The 15,228-nt window shown below is 47.7% G+C and overlaps 1 protein-coding gene across 2 annotated transcripts in view; it reads right to left on the bottom strand.

Annotated features, from left to right (window-relative positions):
* The window catches only part of ADGRA3 (adhesion G protein-coupled receptor A3), a 95,485-nt gene that overhangs the window by 32,358 nt on the left and 47,899 nt on the right, over window positions 1-15,228 (bottom strand). For both annotated transcript variants that reach the window (XM_054999223.1, XM_054999224.1), the window contains exons 9-10: window positions 649-850; window positions 22-171 (exon numbers count right to left, since the gene is read on the bottom strand). In XM_054999223.1, coding sequence (XP_054855198.1) covers window positions 22-171; window positions 649-850 — 352 coding nt within the window. The remainder of the gene's footprint in view (window positions 1-21; window positions 172-648; window positions 851-15,228) is intronic.

The raw sequence follows: 15,228 nt of genomic DNA, 5'->3' as shown, positions 1-15,228 counted from the left end.
CTCATTCTTAAATAAAATTACCTCTTTGTACTTCTCGGCAAATCTCCCAAATTTTTCTATCATTTCAGCCACAAAAATAACATCCATCTTGTCAGAAAAGTTTGCTGCTTCCACAGTATAAGCCAAAAGCTGCCGTGCTGTTGCCACAGCATTAGTAAGGTTGAGAGGCATCTGTACAAAACACAAAATATTGGTTCAAACACACAAGGAAAACAAATCAGACCAGAGTCGGCCATACAGAAAGATCCTCACTTGGAAGTCTGTTGATTAATGTGGCCCTGCTAAAAAAAAACGGATGAGATCCGAAAGGATTATGCCTCCTGCCTTCCCCCTACCTGACGCCCTCCCTTGGTCCCCAAAAAGCAGCTCCTGACTAACTGGGAATCCTCTGTAACCATATGTGGGAAGGGGGGGCCTTGCCTGCTAGAAGATCTGCTGTTGAAGTTCAAAGAGCTTTCTGAAATGCTCTCTGGGACATGAGCGGCTGCAGTGGAAGTGACCTGCAAATACACAGGGGACTCTTTTGGATACTAAATACAGTCCTTGAAATGACTAAAATGTCCCCTTCCATAAGTTAGCATGAATGCTTTCAACAGTGATTTATAAAGAATTTAACAGAAGATGGGGGGAGGGGGGAATGTGAGTAACCTGATTAAACATGTACAGGACTCTAGTGGCATCATTAGCATATTGGCACCGCGAGTAATCCTCTTCAGCCCAGAATCCTCCCCTGTTACATCTGCGCCAAGCTCTCTTCTCATCTTGAGAGTTGCCAGTATAGATTCCGCTGCCAGCTGAGTAACGAGTGCACAGCAGGTACGCGGTAATGCCTGCCAACGTTCGAGGCCACCTAGAGAGTTGAAGGCGAAAGATTAGACAAATTTACATGGCAAGTGTGAAAAAAAATTAGTAAACAACCGAATTGAGGTATACACATCCAAATGTGAGACACTTCAGAACTAAGTATCTGTGACCTATGGAAAAGGTCACCTTGGTGTATCTTCCCACATTAAAATTCAGAGAGCATGAAAATGCTGAAGAACATTACTATACTATCAATTTTAGTGTATTACCATTCAAAATTGTCCACAATATGGCAAACTTGAGGGGAAAAGATGCACTTGAAAGAAATTATATATAGCTGTTCCCCAAAGAAAAATTCATTGATGTGGGAGCCAGTTTGGTGTAGTGGCTAAGAGCGGCGGGACTCTAATCCAGAGAATCATGTTTGATTCCCCACTCCTCTGCTTGAAGCCAGCTGGGTGACCTTGGGTGAGTCACAGCCCCACCCATCTCACAGAGTGATTGTTATGAGGATAATAACAACATATTTTGTAAACCGCTCTGAGTGGGCATTAAGTTGTCCTGAAGGGCAGTATATAAATCAAATGTTAATATGTTATTAACTCAAAACTAGCATTTTGTATTGAGACATTACATCCTTTCAGAGTACTTGACAGGTCGAGATTTACCAACTGAGAATCTCTGGCCAAAAAAAGCTCCCAAAGAAATCTCATCTTGCCAAACTGCCAAACCAGAAACCAAAGAGATGTGGAAGTGTAATTTATTTGCTGCACTGGGGCCAACCTACGGTGGGGAACGGAGCCTCAGGTTGCTCATTCTCCAGCAAAGCTCGTTGCTAACCAAGGCAATATACTTATCCCCTACCCCAAAGTGCAACCAAAACACCACAAAACAGTCAGCAAACTTCTGAGTTTCCCAGAACTCTATCAAGATGCTCAATACCAGAAAAAGATATTTTGGAGTTTGATGAAGGAGCCATTTGTAGTTGAAAAATGGAATGAACATATGTTGTGGACTACTTAACAGTTAATCAAATGTCTCTCTAGCCATAACTGGAACATAGCAATTCTCTGTAAAGCAGAGAAGAGAAGAGAAGAGAAGAGAAGAGAAAAGAGAATAGTATTGATGTTAAGAAACGTGCAGACAAATCTAGACAAAGGAAAAGAGTCAAGAGAAGCCAATTATGTAACATTCCTCTACTGCTGATTCAGGCATCTCTTTCATACCCTTAAACATCGTTTCCTTTTCTGTTTTTCTCCTCCCCCCTCTTTTTTTGGTTTCTGTAGTATATTCTGGTTAGAGATGGGCACGGAACAAAAAAACCCAGAGCCACGTGATTCGTAGCATTCCACGGAACATCTAACCACGAACTTCCGACCTTTTCCCAGTTTGTGGTTCATCGTTCCGTGGCATTTCAATTGCCCTGCACTGGCTGCTGAAGCTGGTGCGGGGCGTTTGAAACAGACAGACCCTTTCTTCTGCTGCCGGGCAGCAGAAGAAAGAAGCTGTCATTTCACAGACCCCGCACTGGAACCGGCACGGGGTCTGTGAAATGACAGCTTCTTTCTCCTGCTGCCGGGGCTGTCATTTCAAACTGACAGCCCGGGCAGCAGAAGAAAGAGGCTGTCATTTCACAGCCTCCGTGCCGGTTCCAGTGCGGGGTCTGTGAAATGACAGCCCGTTTGTCCTGTTGCCCGGGTGTCTGTTTCACAGACCCCGTGCTGTGAGTCTGTAAAACAGACAACCCGGGCAGCAGGAGAAATGGTCTGTCAGTTTCACAGACCCCACACCTGTTTCAGCTCATCGGCTGAACCCCGCACAGGGTCTGTGAAACTGACAGCCCCTTTCTCCTGCGCAGGGGCTGTCAGTTTGAGACCCCATGCTGGGTTCAGCCGATGGGCTGAAACTGGTGCGGGGTCTGTGAAACTCCAAACCCGGCCACGGAACGGCTGGAAAAATTCATTTGTTCCATAAACAAGCGTTCCCATGGAACGCATGTTTCGGTGCAAACGAACCAGCCATTCCATACGGAATTTTGTTCCGTGGTTCATTTTGTGCCCATCTCCAATTCTGGTTGATCCTAATAAAAAAAATGAATTAACGCTACTAGTGTTTCTGGATTTTTTTTAAAAGGGACCAATACTTTTAAGACAGCACTTTCACCTCTCCGAACCATACAGACATGACCTGCCTGCAGCCAGTTTGCATGAAACAGTAAGCAGCTTTTTAGATAAGGGAATTCAAATAAGATCAGCATGTGTCAGAGTAACTTTCAAAGAGGAAGTAGCTTGGAAAGAAAGGGGTGAAGCATGGGGTGGGTGCATCATTCCTATGAACCAAAGACAAGAATCTGAGATTTGCTGTTTCAACAGAAGATGGAGCAGGATCAAAGGCCCACAAGTAAAAAACAACTATGTTGGGACACCCCAGTATCATGTGATTTTAAGTAAAAAGCATCATTAAAAATGTTCACAGTATGTCATAAGAGCCATGACCTGGATAGCCCAGGTGAGCCTGATCTCACCAGATCTCAGAAGCAAAGCAGGGTCAGCCTTGGTTAGTAACTGGATGGGAGACCCCCAACGAAGACCACGGTTGCAGAGAAAGACAATGGCAAACAACTTCTATTAGGCTTTTGCCATGAAACCCCATCAAGGGTCACCGTAAGTCAACTCTAACTTGAGGGTACTCTCCAACACCACCATGGCTTAAGAAATTAGAATATTTGAAGAGGGGAATCAGCAAGGGCTTGTGAGAAGCATCTCATCTCTCTCCCCCAAAATGTTCTCTTTCTTTTCCCTGGATCCTCCCCCAATGCCTCTCCCTCTTTCCTACCCACAACCAATATACCTTTATCTGTTCCCTATGTTCAGCTTTTCCCTCCTTCCCTGGCAGCCTCTCTCTAGGAAAAAGTTGGGCCCAGCTGTGTCGTCAGGCCCAGTTGTGTAGATAGGTAAGTTAGTGGTTGTTGCTACCAGGCCTGTCCTCATTGAATCTTCCTCCAGCAGAATACACAGGAGGGGAACAGGATATTTTCCAGGGTTGTTTTGCTTTACAAGTGCTGCCCTAAGAGCTTTACTTTACAGAAACTAAGGGACGGAAGGCTCATAAATACTGTTGTTGTTGCCGAGCGACTTCAAAAATGGCAACTGAAAGCTCAGTGAGCATTCTTTCCTTAAAGATACTGATGTTGACTTCCTTCAGATTTATAGAGCATCCTGCCAACCCATCCCTAACTTCATTTTGTTGATCTATTAATCCACACTCTACGATCCAGTTTGGAATTAGATATAACTATATATGGAATTAGGTATATAACTATGTGAAGAAGTGATAGATTACGCTTAAAGATTGTGCAGTTTCCCTGAAATTAAGCCAATTTTGAGGACTTTTCTGGTGATCAAAGAAGTATTCTTATCCTATTATCTTTACAGTAATTAGTATTAGGGGTGTGCACTTTGGGTTTCCAATTCGGATAAAATACCCGAATCGGACCCTATTTGTAAAAATTCGGGATTCCCGAATCGGGGCCACCATGGTGGCTCCAATTCCAAATCAAAGCTTCCACAAAGCATTCGGGTTGCTTCGGGAAGCTTTGGGGCAACTTTAAAGGGCCCCTTTCCTGCCACTTTCAAGTGGCAGGGCCCTTTAAACAGCCCAAACCCCACCCCTGAGCCACAGCCCCCCATCCTCCACCCCCCCACCTACCTTGGCTCTGATGCTGGGGGGGGAAGGCCTCCTCCACTGCCCTGCAGGCTCGCACAGCAGAGGAGAATGCCAAAAACACCCTTTCTGCCCCTCAAATGGCAGCCGTGGCTTCCTCCGCTGTTGCGCAGCCCGCAGGGCAGTGGAGGAGGCCGAAAACGCCCTTTCCGCCCCTTAAATGTCAGCTGTGGCTGCCATCTGAGGGGCAGAAAGGGCGTTTTTGGCCTTCTCTGCTGCCGCACGGGCCTGCACAGCAGCGGAGGAGGCGCCCACCACCCCAACATCAGAGCCAAGGTAAGCAGGGGGCTGGGGCAGGGGGCTGGGGTATGAGGGTGGGGTTGGGCTGTTTAAAGGGACTTGCCACTTAAATTGGCAGGGGGGTGAGGGGTGGGACGGTCAAGGTGTTGGGAGAAAACCCAGCCCCTTGAATCACTTTGGAATGCTCCGAATCTTTACGCAGCATTCCGAAGCGATTCAAATACCCAAATCTGAAGTGGCTTTTGAGTGTTTCCGAATGTTTTTCCTGCTTCAGATAAACCTGAAGCAGGAAACCCAAATATTTTCTGGGTGCATACCCCTAATTAGTAAAAATAAACACCACAGAAATTCAAATATTTAAGTAGAAAATTTGTATGCCACCTCTCCAAGGAACTAAAACCTAGCATTAAAAATCAAGCTCAAAAGAGAATATTGAACAGCTTAATATGAATTTAATAGTTTTCAAGCTAAAATCACTCTGTTAAAATAGTACAAAAAGATTAACTTTTCACTTAAAAGTCTGGGCAAGTAAACGTCTTGGTAGTATAGGTACCATACATACCTCAATAGCAGGGCTGTCATTAGGCTGCAAGCACAATAGTGTAATTCTTATAGTGTTTTATTCAGCTTGTATTGTATATTTTATCTGCATTGTCGCTTATATTTTTGCAGAAAGGGCGTTTTATTGTTTGCAATGGCCTTTGGCCCAATGCAATAAATCCTGAACTGAACATACCTCAAGAGGAAGGGTATGAGGGACTACTGCTGACAAAGGCCCATCACTGGTTCCTGCTGACCTCGGCTCTGAAGGAAAGGGTGCAGAGAGCAGGGCTTGCAAGGAAGCTCTTAGCTGGTGAGCTAGACAGTACGGGAGGAGGCAATCCTTCAGGTACCCTGTTCCCAACCCTTTTAGGGCCTTAAAAATAACAGCCAGCGCTATGAACTGAGGCTGGAAGCATATGGGCAGCCAGTGCAAATCTTTCAGTCCCCAAGTCATATATTTGCCATATTCTGCCCCTGACAGTAGTCTGGCTGCTACAAATAAGAACAATGGCAGCATTTGCAAGGTATTTACTGGGTTTCTGAGGTACCTGTCCCTTTAAGGTCTGACATTCCATAGTTACTTGTTTAAAAATGTGAAATATAAATATAATTAAATGAAATGACGAAACAGAGGAGCACCTCATTATTGCTTTTTACAAGATTCTGAAAAAAGCAAAGCATAACAGAGGCAACAGTAAGTGAAAGAAGTCTTTAAAAAGTCTATATATGGTCAGAACGCCCAGCATTACTTGACCCCAAAAACAGAGGGATGTATATCTGTATCAGGCTGCTAAGGAAGGCGGGGAAGGGGCTTCCCCCCATGTCATATCATCCCACCATTGAAATGCTCCCCCTGTACCCCAGGATGCTTTAAGCTCCAGTAGGGAGAAAAAATAAGAAAATCATAGGCAGCCTTTCCTCCTGTATTGAGGCTTTATGCAGCTGGTGATTTTTTATCAGGACGATCATGGAGGAGGATAGTGAATTGCCCTCTCCCATGTACCAATCACTTTTGATTCTAAAGCAGCAAATCTATGCATACCACTATGAGCATCTTCTACTTTTCTCAAGAAAAGGCTAACAGCTTTTGGAACTTTTGGGCTTTGAAAAGTCTGAGAGAAGAGACCTTCAAAGAAATGTATCAGATTATGAATGACTTGGAGACATAACTGAGAAATATTTCATGCTCTTGCTATCCTTGGAGGTCATCCAATGGAAATTATTTAAGAAAAAGAAAAACAGGGTTAACATACCTGTAACTTATGTTCATCGAGTTCTTCTGTGCCGACACACATGGGTACTGCGCACGCGCAGGCCAGCCGCCGGAAGATTTTTTATCGCTTTCCCAGCTCCGAAGGGGCCGTTTGCCGCGCGCCTCAGCGACCGTTTCCCGCCCAAACGGTCACATGCTCCTCCAGCGGCCAACGGCCCCTTCCCTCAGTTCTCCCTTGCCGCCGCTCATCCAACACACAGAGCCATAGCCCCGAGAAGACTAGAGCCATAGCCCAGCCATAGTACAGCGATCTGCGTTGGAGTTCACAGCGGGGTAGGAGGGAGGGTTGTGTGTCGGCACAGAAGAACTCGATGAACATAAGTTACAGGTATGTTAACCCTGTTTTCATCTTCGTTCTTCTGTGCCTCCACACATGGGAGAGTACCAAGCTTCACACAATAAGGAAGGTGGGGTGAAATCCAACTCAATTTTATTATACAACAAGAAAGGAACAAGATAACATATATACACATACACATATGTTACAAAGGAAAACATACCAACCCCACAACATCCAGCAAGTATAAATACATATCTATATATATATATACACCATATACAGCGCCTCCACCTCCCCATTGGAGCATATTAACCAGCATACTCCTAGGGAAACAAGGAATGGAGGACAGCCCTAGCAACAGCTACATCCTCATTGGCATTTACATCCACAGCGTAATGCCGTACAAAGGTATCGGCGGACGACCAAGTTGCAGCCCTGCAAATATTAGCTAAAGGTATACCCTTGAGCAGGGCCGAAGATGTCGCCTGGGACCGTGTGGAGTGAGCCCTGACACCCAAAGGGCAGTCCACCTTAGCCGTGGCATAGGCCTTCACAATGGCTGTCACAATCCAACGTGACACCGTCTGTGCAGACGCCCTGCGGCCCTTGTCCTTCGCCCCGAAACACACAAAAAGGTAAGGACTGTTCCTGAACACCCTTGTTCTTTCCAAATAAAAAGCCAAAGCTCTCCGCAGATCTAAACTGTGGAGGGCCTTTTCCCCCTTAGTAGAAGCTTCAGGGAAAAATACAGGCAGAGAAATCTCTTGTGAAAGGTGGAAGGTTGACACCACCTTGGGCAGGAACGAAAGACACGGTCGCAAGACCACCTTATTCGCATGAAAGCGAAGGAACGGGGGGTCTGCCCTAAGAGCAGCCAGTTCGCTGACCCGTCTGGCAGAAGTGATCGCCACGAGGAATGCCACCTTGTAGGAGAGCAAGTCCAGAGGGCACGTAGCCAAAGGCTCAAAAGGGGGCAACATCAACCTGGCCAGGACCAGGGAGAGAGACCACTGGGGCACAGGAGGTGACACAGGCGGGTAAAGATTAAGCATCCCCTTCAAAAACTGGCGGGACTTCAGGTGAGAGAAAACCGTGCAGCCATCCACCCGATCATGGAACGCAGAGATGGCCGCAAGGTGCACCTTCAGAGATGCTACACTAAGGCCCTGGTCTTTCAGCTCGCAAAGATAATCCAAGACCATCCCCAAGGGGCTATCCAGAGGCGCCACCTTCCTAGAGGCAGCCCAAGCCTCAAACCTACTCCACTTCGCCTTGTAGGCACGCCGTGTGGAGGGCTTCCTAGCGTTCAGTAGGACCTTCCTGACGGGCTCAGAGAAGCCTAGGGACGGGGCTGAATCCGCCAAGCGGTCAGGTGTAGTTTCCTGGGCTCGTGGTGGAAGAGCTCCCCGTGTAGGAGGAGATCCCTCCGGGGCGGAAGGGCCACGTAAGTTCGGCCGGACATCTCCAGCAGCTTCGGGAACCAGAGCTGCCGTGGCCAGAACGGAGCCACTAAGATGCAGTCCGTGTTGTCCCTCTCCACCTTGCACAGCACTCTGGGTATGAGAGGGATGGGCGGAAACATGTAATGTAGTCCCCGGGCCCAAGTAAATTGGAAGGCATCCCCAATAGAGAGGGGATCGCTTCCTGCCCGAGAACAAAAGACCTCGGCCTTGGTGTTCGCCGACGTCGCAAACACGTCTATGCTTGGGCGACCCCACTTCCGAAAGATCGGCCCAGCGTACTTTGCGTTGAGCCCCCATTCGTGATTCAGCATGTGCACCCTGCTGAGAGTGTCCGCCTGCACATTGTCCGACCCAGCTACATGAATGGCGCGAAGCGTCACCCCATTCCTGATTGCCCATTCCCAAATGAGCGTGGCCTCCCTGCAGAGGATCATGGACACCGTGCCGCCCTGTTGGTTCAGGTAATACATAGCGGTAGTGTTGTCCGTCTGCACCAGCACCTGATGGTTCTGCAAGATTGCTGTGAACGACATAAGTGCAAAACGAACAGCCCTCAGTTCAAGCACATTAATATGGAGACCCTTTTCTCTCTCAGACCACACATCCTGAACACATAGCTCCCCACAGAAAGCCCCCCACCCCTGCAGAGAGGCGTCCGTGGTTACGGAGAACTCGGGATGATGGAAACCAAATGGGGTCCCTTTAAACAAATTAACATCCGACAACCACCAGTCAAGAGAGGATATAACGGCTCCGGGAACAGAGAATTTAGCAGTCGGAGGATGCTGTAAAGCATTGTATCTCTTCACAAACCAATTCTGGAGCGGGCGCATCCGCAGCCTCGCAAAAGGGACCACCGGGGTCGCAGCAGCCATATGCCCTAGCAAGCATTGAATCATGCGCACTGGCTGATAACGATTCCGTTTAAACAGGGTTACCAGTCTCTTCAAAGAACGTGCCCGCTCTGGAGGCAATAAAGCCTTGGCCTCCACCGAGTCGAACACTGCCCCAATATAAGGCACAACACGGCTAGGTGTCAGCTTAGATTTTTCAAAGTTAACCAGGAGGCCCAAGCGTTCGCAAGTGTCTAGCACCAATGCCACATCTTGCAGCAGCTTAACCTCCGAGCTAGCTGTTATGAGCCAATCATCGAGATAGGGGTAGATGGTACAGCCCTGCTCTCGGAGAAAGGAAACCACAGGAGCCACGCACTTAGTAAACACACGTGGGGCTGTGGAAAGGCCGAAGGGGAGAACCTTGTAACGGAATACCCGCTGCTTGTAAACGAAGCACAGAAATCTTCTGTGCTCCTCCAAGATCCCCACGTGGAAATACGCGTCCTTTAAATCCAGGACAGCGAACCAATCCCCCTTCCTCAAAAGGGCAATTACAGCAGGCAGTGTGATCATCCTAAACTTGGTGACCCTTAGAAAGGCATTTAAGCCCCTAAGATCCAAAATGGGACGTAGACCCCCGTCCTTCTTAGGGACCAGGAAGAACCGGGAAAAGAAACCCTTCTCAGACTCCACAAAGGGCACCTCTTCCACAGCACCCTTGGCCAAGAGTGACCTAATTTCATCCTCCAGCTCAACCAAGGTATTATTCACCGCACTCAGCGGTGAAGTACACATCGGCAGTTCAGTGAATTCCAGCCCGTACCCCTTATCAACAATAGTTAAGACCCATGAGTCAGATGTTATTGACTCCCATTCAGACAAAAAAGGACTGAGTCTGTCCGAAAAGTTCAGGGCTGCCGCAGGGCCGGGTCTTCAGAACTGCCTTCCAGCCCCTTGCGGATCTTTCTGCTGGGGTGGAGGTTGAGACGAGCGGGGCTTGAATGGCCTACGCCTCCTGCCCTGGTGTTGCGCTGGGGTATACTGGCGCTGCGAAGTAGGGTACTGCGGATAGTACGGACGGGGTTGGTATCTGCTGCGGTACTGGTAGGGATTATACCTCGACGAGTACCGAGGCTTGAACGTAGACCTGTCCGCCGGAGTGACCCCCAGGGAGCGAGCCGTCTGCCGGTCCTCCTTCTTCTTTTTAAGCGCCTCGTCGGTGGTGGTAGAGAAGAGGGAGTCACCCTCGAAGGGCAGACGTTCAATCTTGGCCCTCACCTCCTGCGGGAGGGCAGTCGACCGCAACCACGAGTGCCTCCTAAGAAGCACCGCTGACGCCATACCCCGAGCAGCCGTGTCAGCCGCATGACTTCCAGCATTCATCTGTTGTTTTGATAATCGTACTGCCTCCGTCTGCAGCAACGACACCACCGCCTTCTTGTCAGCAGGGAGGTCAGTGACATAGTTGGCCAGCTTCTCCCATTGGTAGAGCTGATAGCCCGCCATAATTGTTTGATAGTTGGCTATCCGGAGGGCTAAAGCAGCGACTGAGTACTGACGTCTACCCAGTGCGTCCATCTTCTTTCCCTCCTTATCCGGTGGGACGGAGGAGGACCCCGACCTCTTGTGCTGAATCTCCTCGGCTATCAAGGATGATGGTGGAGGGTGCTTGATGAGAGACTGCCACGTCCCCTGTTTGATCTTATACATCTGTTCGATGCGTTTGGACGTGGCAGGCAGGTCAGATGGTGACTTCCAGACCTTGTCGATGATCTCCTCCAAGCCCTCCAACATAGGAAAACCTACTGTAGCCGGGTTCTCCCCATAGATTCTGCACAGCAACTTGTCTTTCGTCTTCGGGACCACGGAAGACACGTCAATCTCCAAGGCCTTGGACATGCGGGCCATTTGGTCTGCATAAATCCGCAGGTCCTCGAAGGGAGAGCTGGTGGATGGGCCAACATTGTCGTCTGGAGATGGTTCAGAGAACGACTCAGAGCGATAGCCGGACCCCACATCCTCGTCATCCTCATCAGACGCAAGAGCTGACACTTCGTCTCCTGGGAAGGGTGGGGGCAACCACTCATGACGGCTAGACGACGACGGCCCCGGATCCGATGATCTGAAGCCAGGTGGAGCCCCTTTACACTGGCATCGATAGGCCTCAGGTAGACCTGTAGCCTGTTGGTGACGCGCAGCCACAGATCGTTCGGATCCGACTCGCTCGGATCCGACACCCCCTCCGACCAGTACCGCTGGCTACGGGCAGACTGTGCAGGCGAAGGATCCCTGGTCGTCTCTCGGATCCGACCACGCGGAGCCGGGCTCGATTCCGGTGTTGGCGAACGCCGCCCACTCGACAGGACCACATAGGCCCCCGGATCCGGCACCTCTTCCTCAAGGAGGGGACGGTCAGGGGAGTCTAGGTGAGGTGATGGCGTAGGTGGAGACACCTGGACCACCTCCTCTGCAGGCCGGCGCCGAGGGGACCGAGAGCGATGTTTGGTCTTCTTAGCCTTCTTCTTCGGCACCGATTCGGAGGAAGCTTTTGGAACCGATGCCCTCTTGGTCGACGCCTTTCGTGCAGCCTCCGGTCCCGGGACTGCCACAGGCCTTTCGATCGACGCCGGGGCTGACCGTATCGGATCCGACTCGCCCGGTTCCGGCCTCGGAGTCGACCTCCCCGGTTCCGACCTCACCGACGCCGACTTGTGCGGGGACTTCGCAGACCTCGCCACCGAGCTTGCCCTCGACGCCGGCTTGTCCGCCGGGCGGGATGTAGCCACCGATTTTGAAGAGGCTACAGAGCCCGCTCGAGACCGGCTCCCGGCATGGGTGGAGGTTCGGCCAGCCTTCTCCGCGGCCCCAGGTTTCTCCGCCTCGGAGGGCCCAGGGGCGTCCAAGACCCGCTGCCACAGTGAAGCCTTGAGGCGGGCGGACCGCTCCTGCCTGGCTTTATGCGTAAAGCCCTGGCAGATCTTGCAAGTGGGGACTACATGTTCCTCCCCCAGACAAAGCAGGCAAAGGCTATGTCCATCCGTTTGGGCCATTTTAGCACGGCACTGGGCACAGTGCTTAAACAGGGCTGTAGAAGCCATTCCGGGGGGCAAACCAAAAAGCGAAGTCAAACACAGTCCTGGTCAAATACTTCACCAAGATCAGTCCGTCCAAATCAGTAAGCAGAAGAGAAGTCAAATCCAGTCCAAGTCAGTCACGAGAAAGCAATCCAAAGCACAGGAAAAAAAACACGGAGCTACAAGCGAACGTTCTCCTCAAGCGGCGGCAAGAAGAGAACTGAGGGAAGGGGCCGTTGGCCGCTGGAGGAGCATGTGACCGTTTGGGCGGGAAACGGTCGCTGAGGCGCGCGGCAAACGGCCCCTTCGGAGCTGGGAAAGCGATAAAAAATCTTCCGGCGGCTGGCCTGCGCGTGCGCAGTACCCATGTGTGGAGGCACAGAAGAACGAAGATGAAGTACTTTTGATACAAGACACCCATGCCACAGGCTTGCATGCATGTAAAGTTATAAAAGTACCATCAAATGAAAGCAAACTTAGGGTTTTAAAAAAGTATTACATGGATTCATAGTCTATCAACAGCTATTAGCTGAGCTACCAAAAATCAAGCCTCCATGTTCAGAGGCACTGTACCCCTTTGAATGCCAGATGCCGGGGAACATATAGAATAGCCTATATAATTCCTTCAAGCCCTCTTAAAGATTTCCAAGAAGCATCTGGCAGGCCACTGCTACAAAAGGGATGCTGTACTGATAGACCTTAGTCTGAGCCAGCAATGGCTTTAATTATTTTCAACAAGTTCCCAAAGAAAAGACTTGCTAGAAGAAAGCTGAGTAGTTGTTCCCCCAGAATTTGTTTGCTATTTTACATTTTGCTATGGCAAGTAATAAAAAGATGCTGTTTGCGCAAGATGCACAAAATATGCAGATGTAAAAGAAATATCCTGCTGAGTAAATATTGAGCTATATATGGAATTTCGAAGGACAATCAAGCTAAAATGAAGTACGTCTTATGTACACATCCTTCTTTCTTTGCCCGAATAAACCATTTTCTTCCTGGCAAAGAGTTCAACACCTTCAATATGAAATGGTTTCTAAGCAGAAGCAAAACAGGCACTTCCAGCTAAGCTCTATCCATCCAAAGCAGGAATAAAAGAAAATGTTCATAGGTGCATTTACAGCCATCTGTTCAGAATAATTTCCTTCACAAGTCAAAACCTGATTCCTGTATAGCCTCAAAAGATGAAAAACAACTCTGCGTTGCTGCTCTTTATATACCATAGACAGGGAAGTCAGTGAGTAAACCTGACTCTACCAAACCTCCTGATAAAGTTAATGATTCCAGAATCTTTCCTTCGAAGGAATTTCAGTGGGACAAAATCTCATTACATTAAATAATCAGTAAGCAGGACAGGTTATTTGAATGGGGAATGCTTGAAGGCAAACCTTTTTGCAAGCTCAAAGACAAACTTAAAAGTGTTTTAAATTGCAATGCATGTTCTTCCATGGACATCACCTGAAACACAGTTTATATCATAGGCTCAAGACAACAATGACTACAAATGGAGAGGGCAAAATACTGATGGGGAAAGCCCCCCTGCCCAAACTATGTTAGACATATAGTGGTTTGGATATGCCAGATGGAGCGATAACGCTTCCCCCCCCCCTTCTCAAACCAGTAGCTACCTCTTCTCTTCCCATTTCATGAAGCTTTTTTTACACACTAAGTTTATGATGTGGCCTTGAGACTGCTTTGGAGTCTAGTAAAAGTATATGAAGTTCCACTGCATGTGCAAAATTATGTACATTGTTTGTGCAATACGGCCTGGGTCCAAAGAATCAGGGCTATGCCAGTCTATTAAAAGCACATGAACCAACGATGAAATAACGATGGAAGCATTGGAACAATTATGGAAAAATACTTTAAAAATATCAACATGTACCAGTACTAGAGAGAATGGCTATAAAATGTTATATAGATGGTACTTAACACCGAAAAAATTAGCCATAGCCAACAAACAGCTATCTAATAAGTGTTGGAAATGTAAGGAGCATGAAGGTTCTCTATTTCATATGTGGTGGACTTGTCGTAAGGCTAGAGACTTTTGGAACAAAATATGTACTGAGATGTCTTTGATACTTTGTTATAATGTTGCAAAAAATCCAGAAATGTTGTTATTATCATTGCATTTGGAAGATGTTAATAGAAATGATAAGGTATTGTTATATTATATGATATCAGCAGCTAGAATAATATATGCCCAGTAGTGGAAGAGAGAAGAAATACCTGAAATTGAAGAGTGGACAAGGAAATTGTTGTACATGGCTGAAATGGACAAACCAACAAGAAATTTGAAGGAGCAAGATCCAGAAGTATTTTTAGAAGATTGGAAAAAGTTGAAAAAATATATGGAAAAGAAATGGGATGTTAAGGGACAATTATGGTCTTTCGAGGGGTTTTAAAGAAATTAAGTAAGATAAGATATAATTAAGATCCTTACTAATATTAAGAAAAGAACAACTTTAGTATAGAAATAAGGTATCATTAATAACGGGGGGTTGGAGTGCTGTTGGAAGTCATTATCAAAAAGGGGGGAGGGGAGGGGGTGGGGAAATATACACAGGGGAATTGAAATGGAATGTATTTGTATTTGAAATTGATTATATATTGATCCATCCAATAAAAATCTATTTTTTAAAAAAAGCAATGAGAAAGAGCACATGAACCATCACCTTCAGGTGATGATAAAAAACCCATTTCTAATATGTAAGTAAACACTCAACTGACCACCTATGACATAAAAATAGCATCCTGGTACAGATACTTTTGTACAGTGAAGGAAGTTGTTCCCTTTCTTATTTCTTTCAGGTCAACAATGTCTCACAAACATGAGTGAGGCAAGCTAGGAACGAATTGTGAGTCATGTCCTTTTATGGACCTCTCTGTGATGGACATGGTGGGGAAGGGGGAGACCACAGCTCAGTGGCTGTATGCAAGTAAGGCTCTCAGGTTTAATCCATGGCATTTCCCATTTAAAGGATATTAAAGTTAA

Source organism: Eublepharis macularius, chromosome 15, assembly GCF_028583425.1.
Source record: "Eublepharis macularius isolate TG4126 chromosome 15, MPM_Emac_v1.0, whole genome shotgun sequence".
Taxonomy (NCBI): domain Eukaryota; kingdom Metazoa; phylum Chordata; class Lepidosauria; order Squamata; family Eublepharidae; genus Eublepharis; species Eublepharis macularius.
The sequence above is the reverse complement of the archived record's forward strand: the minus strand, read 5'-3'. Positions and strand labels throughout refer to the sequence as shown.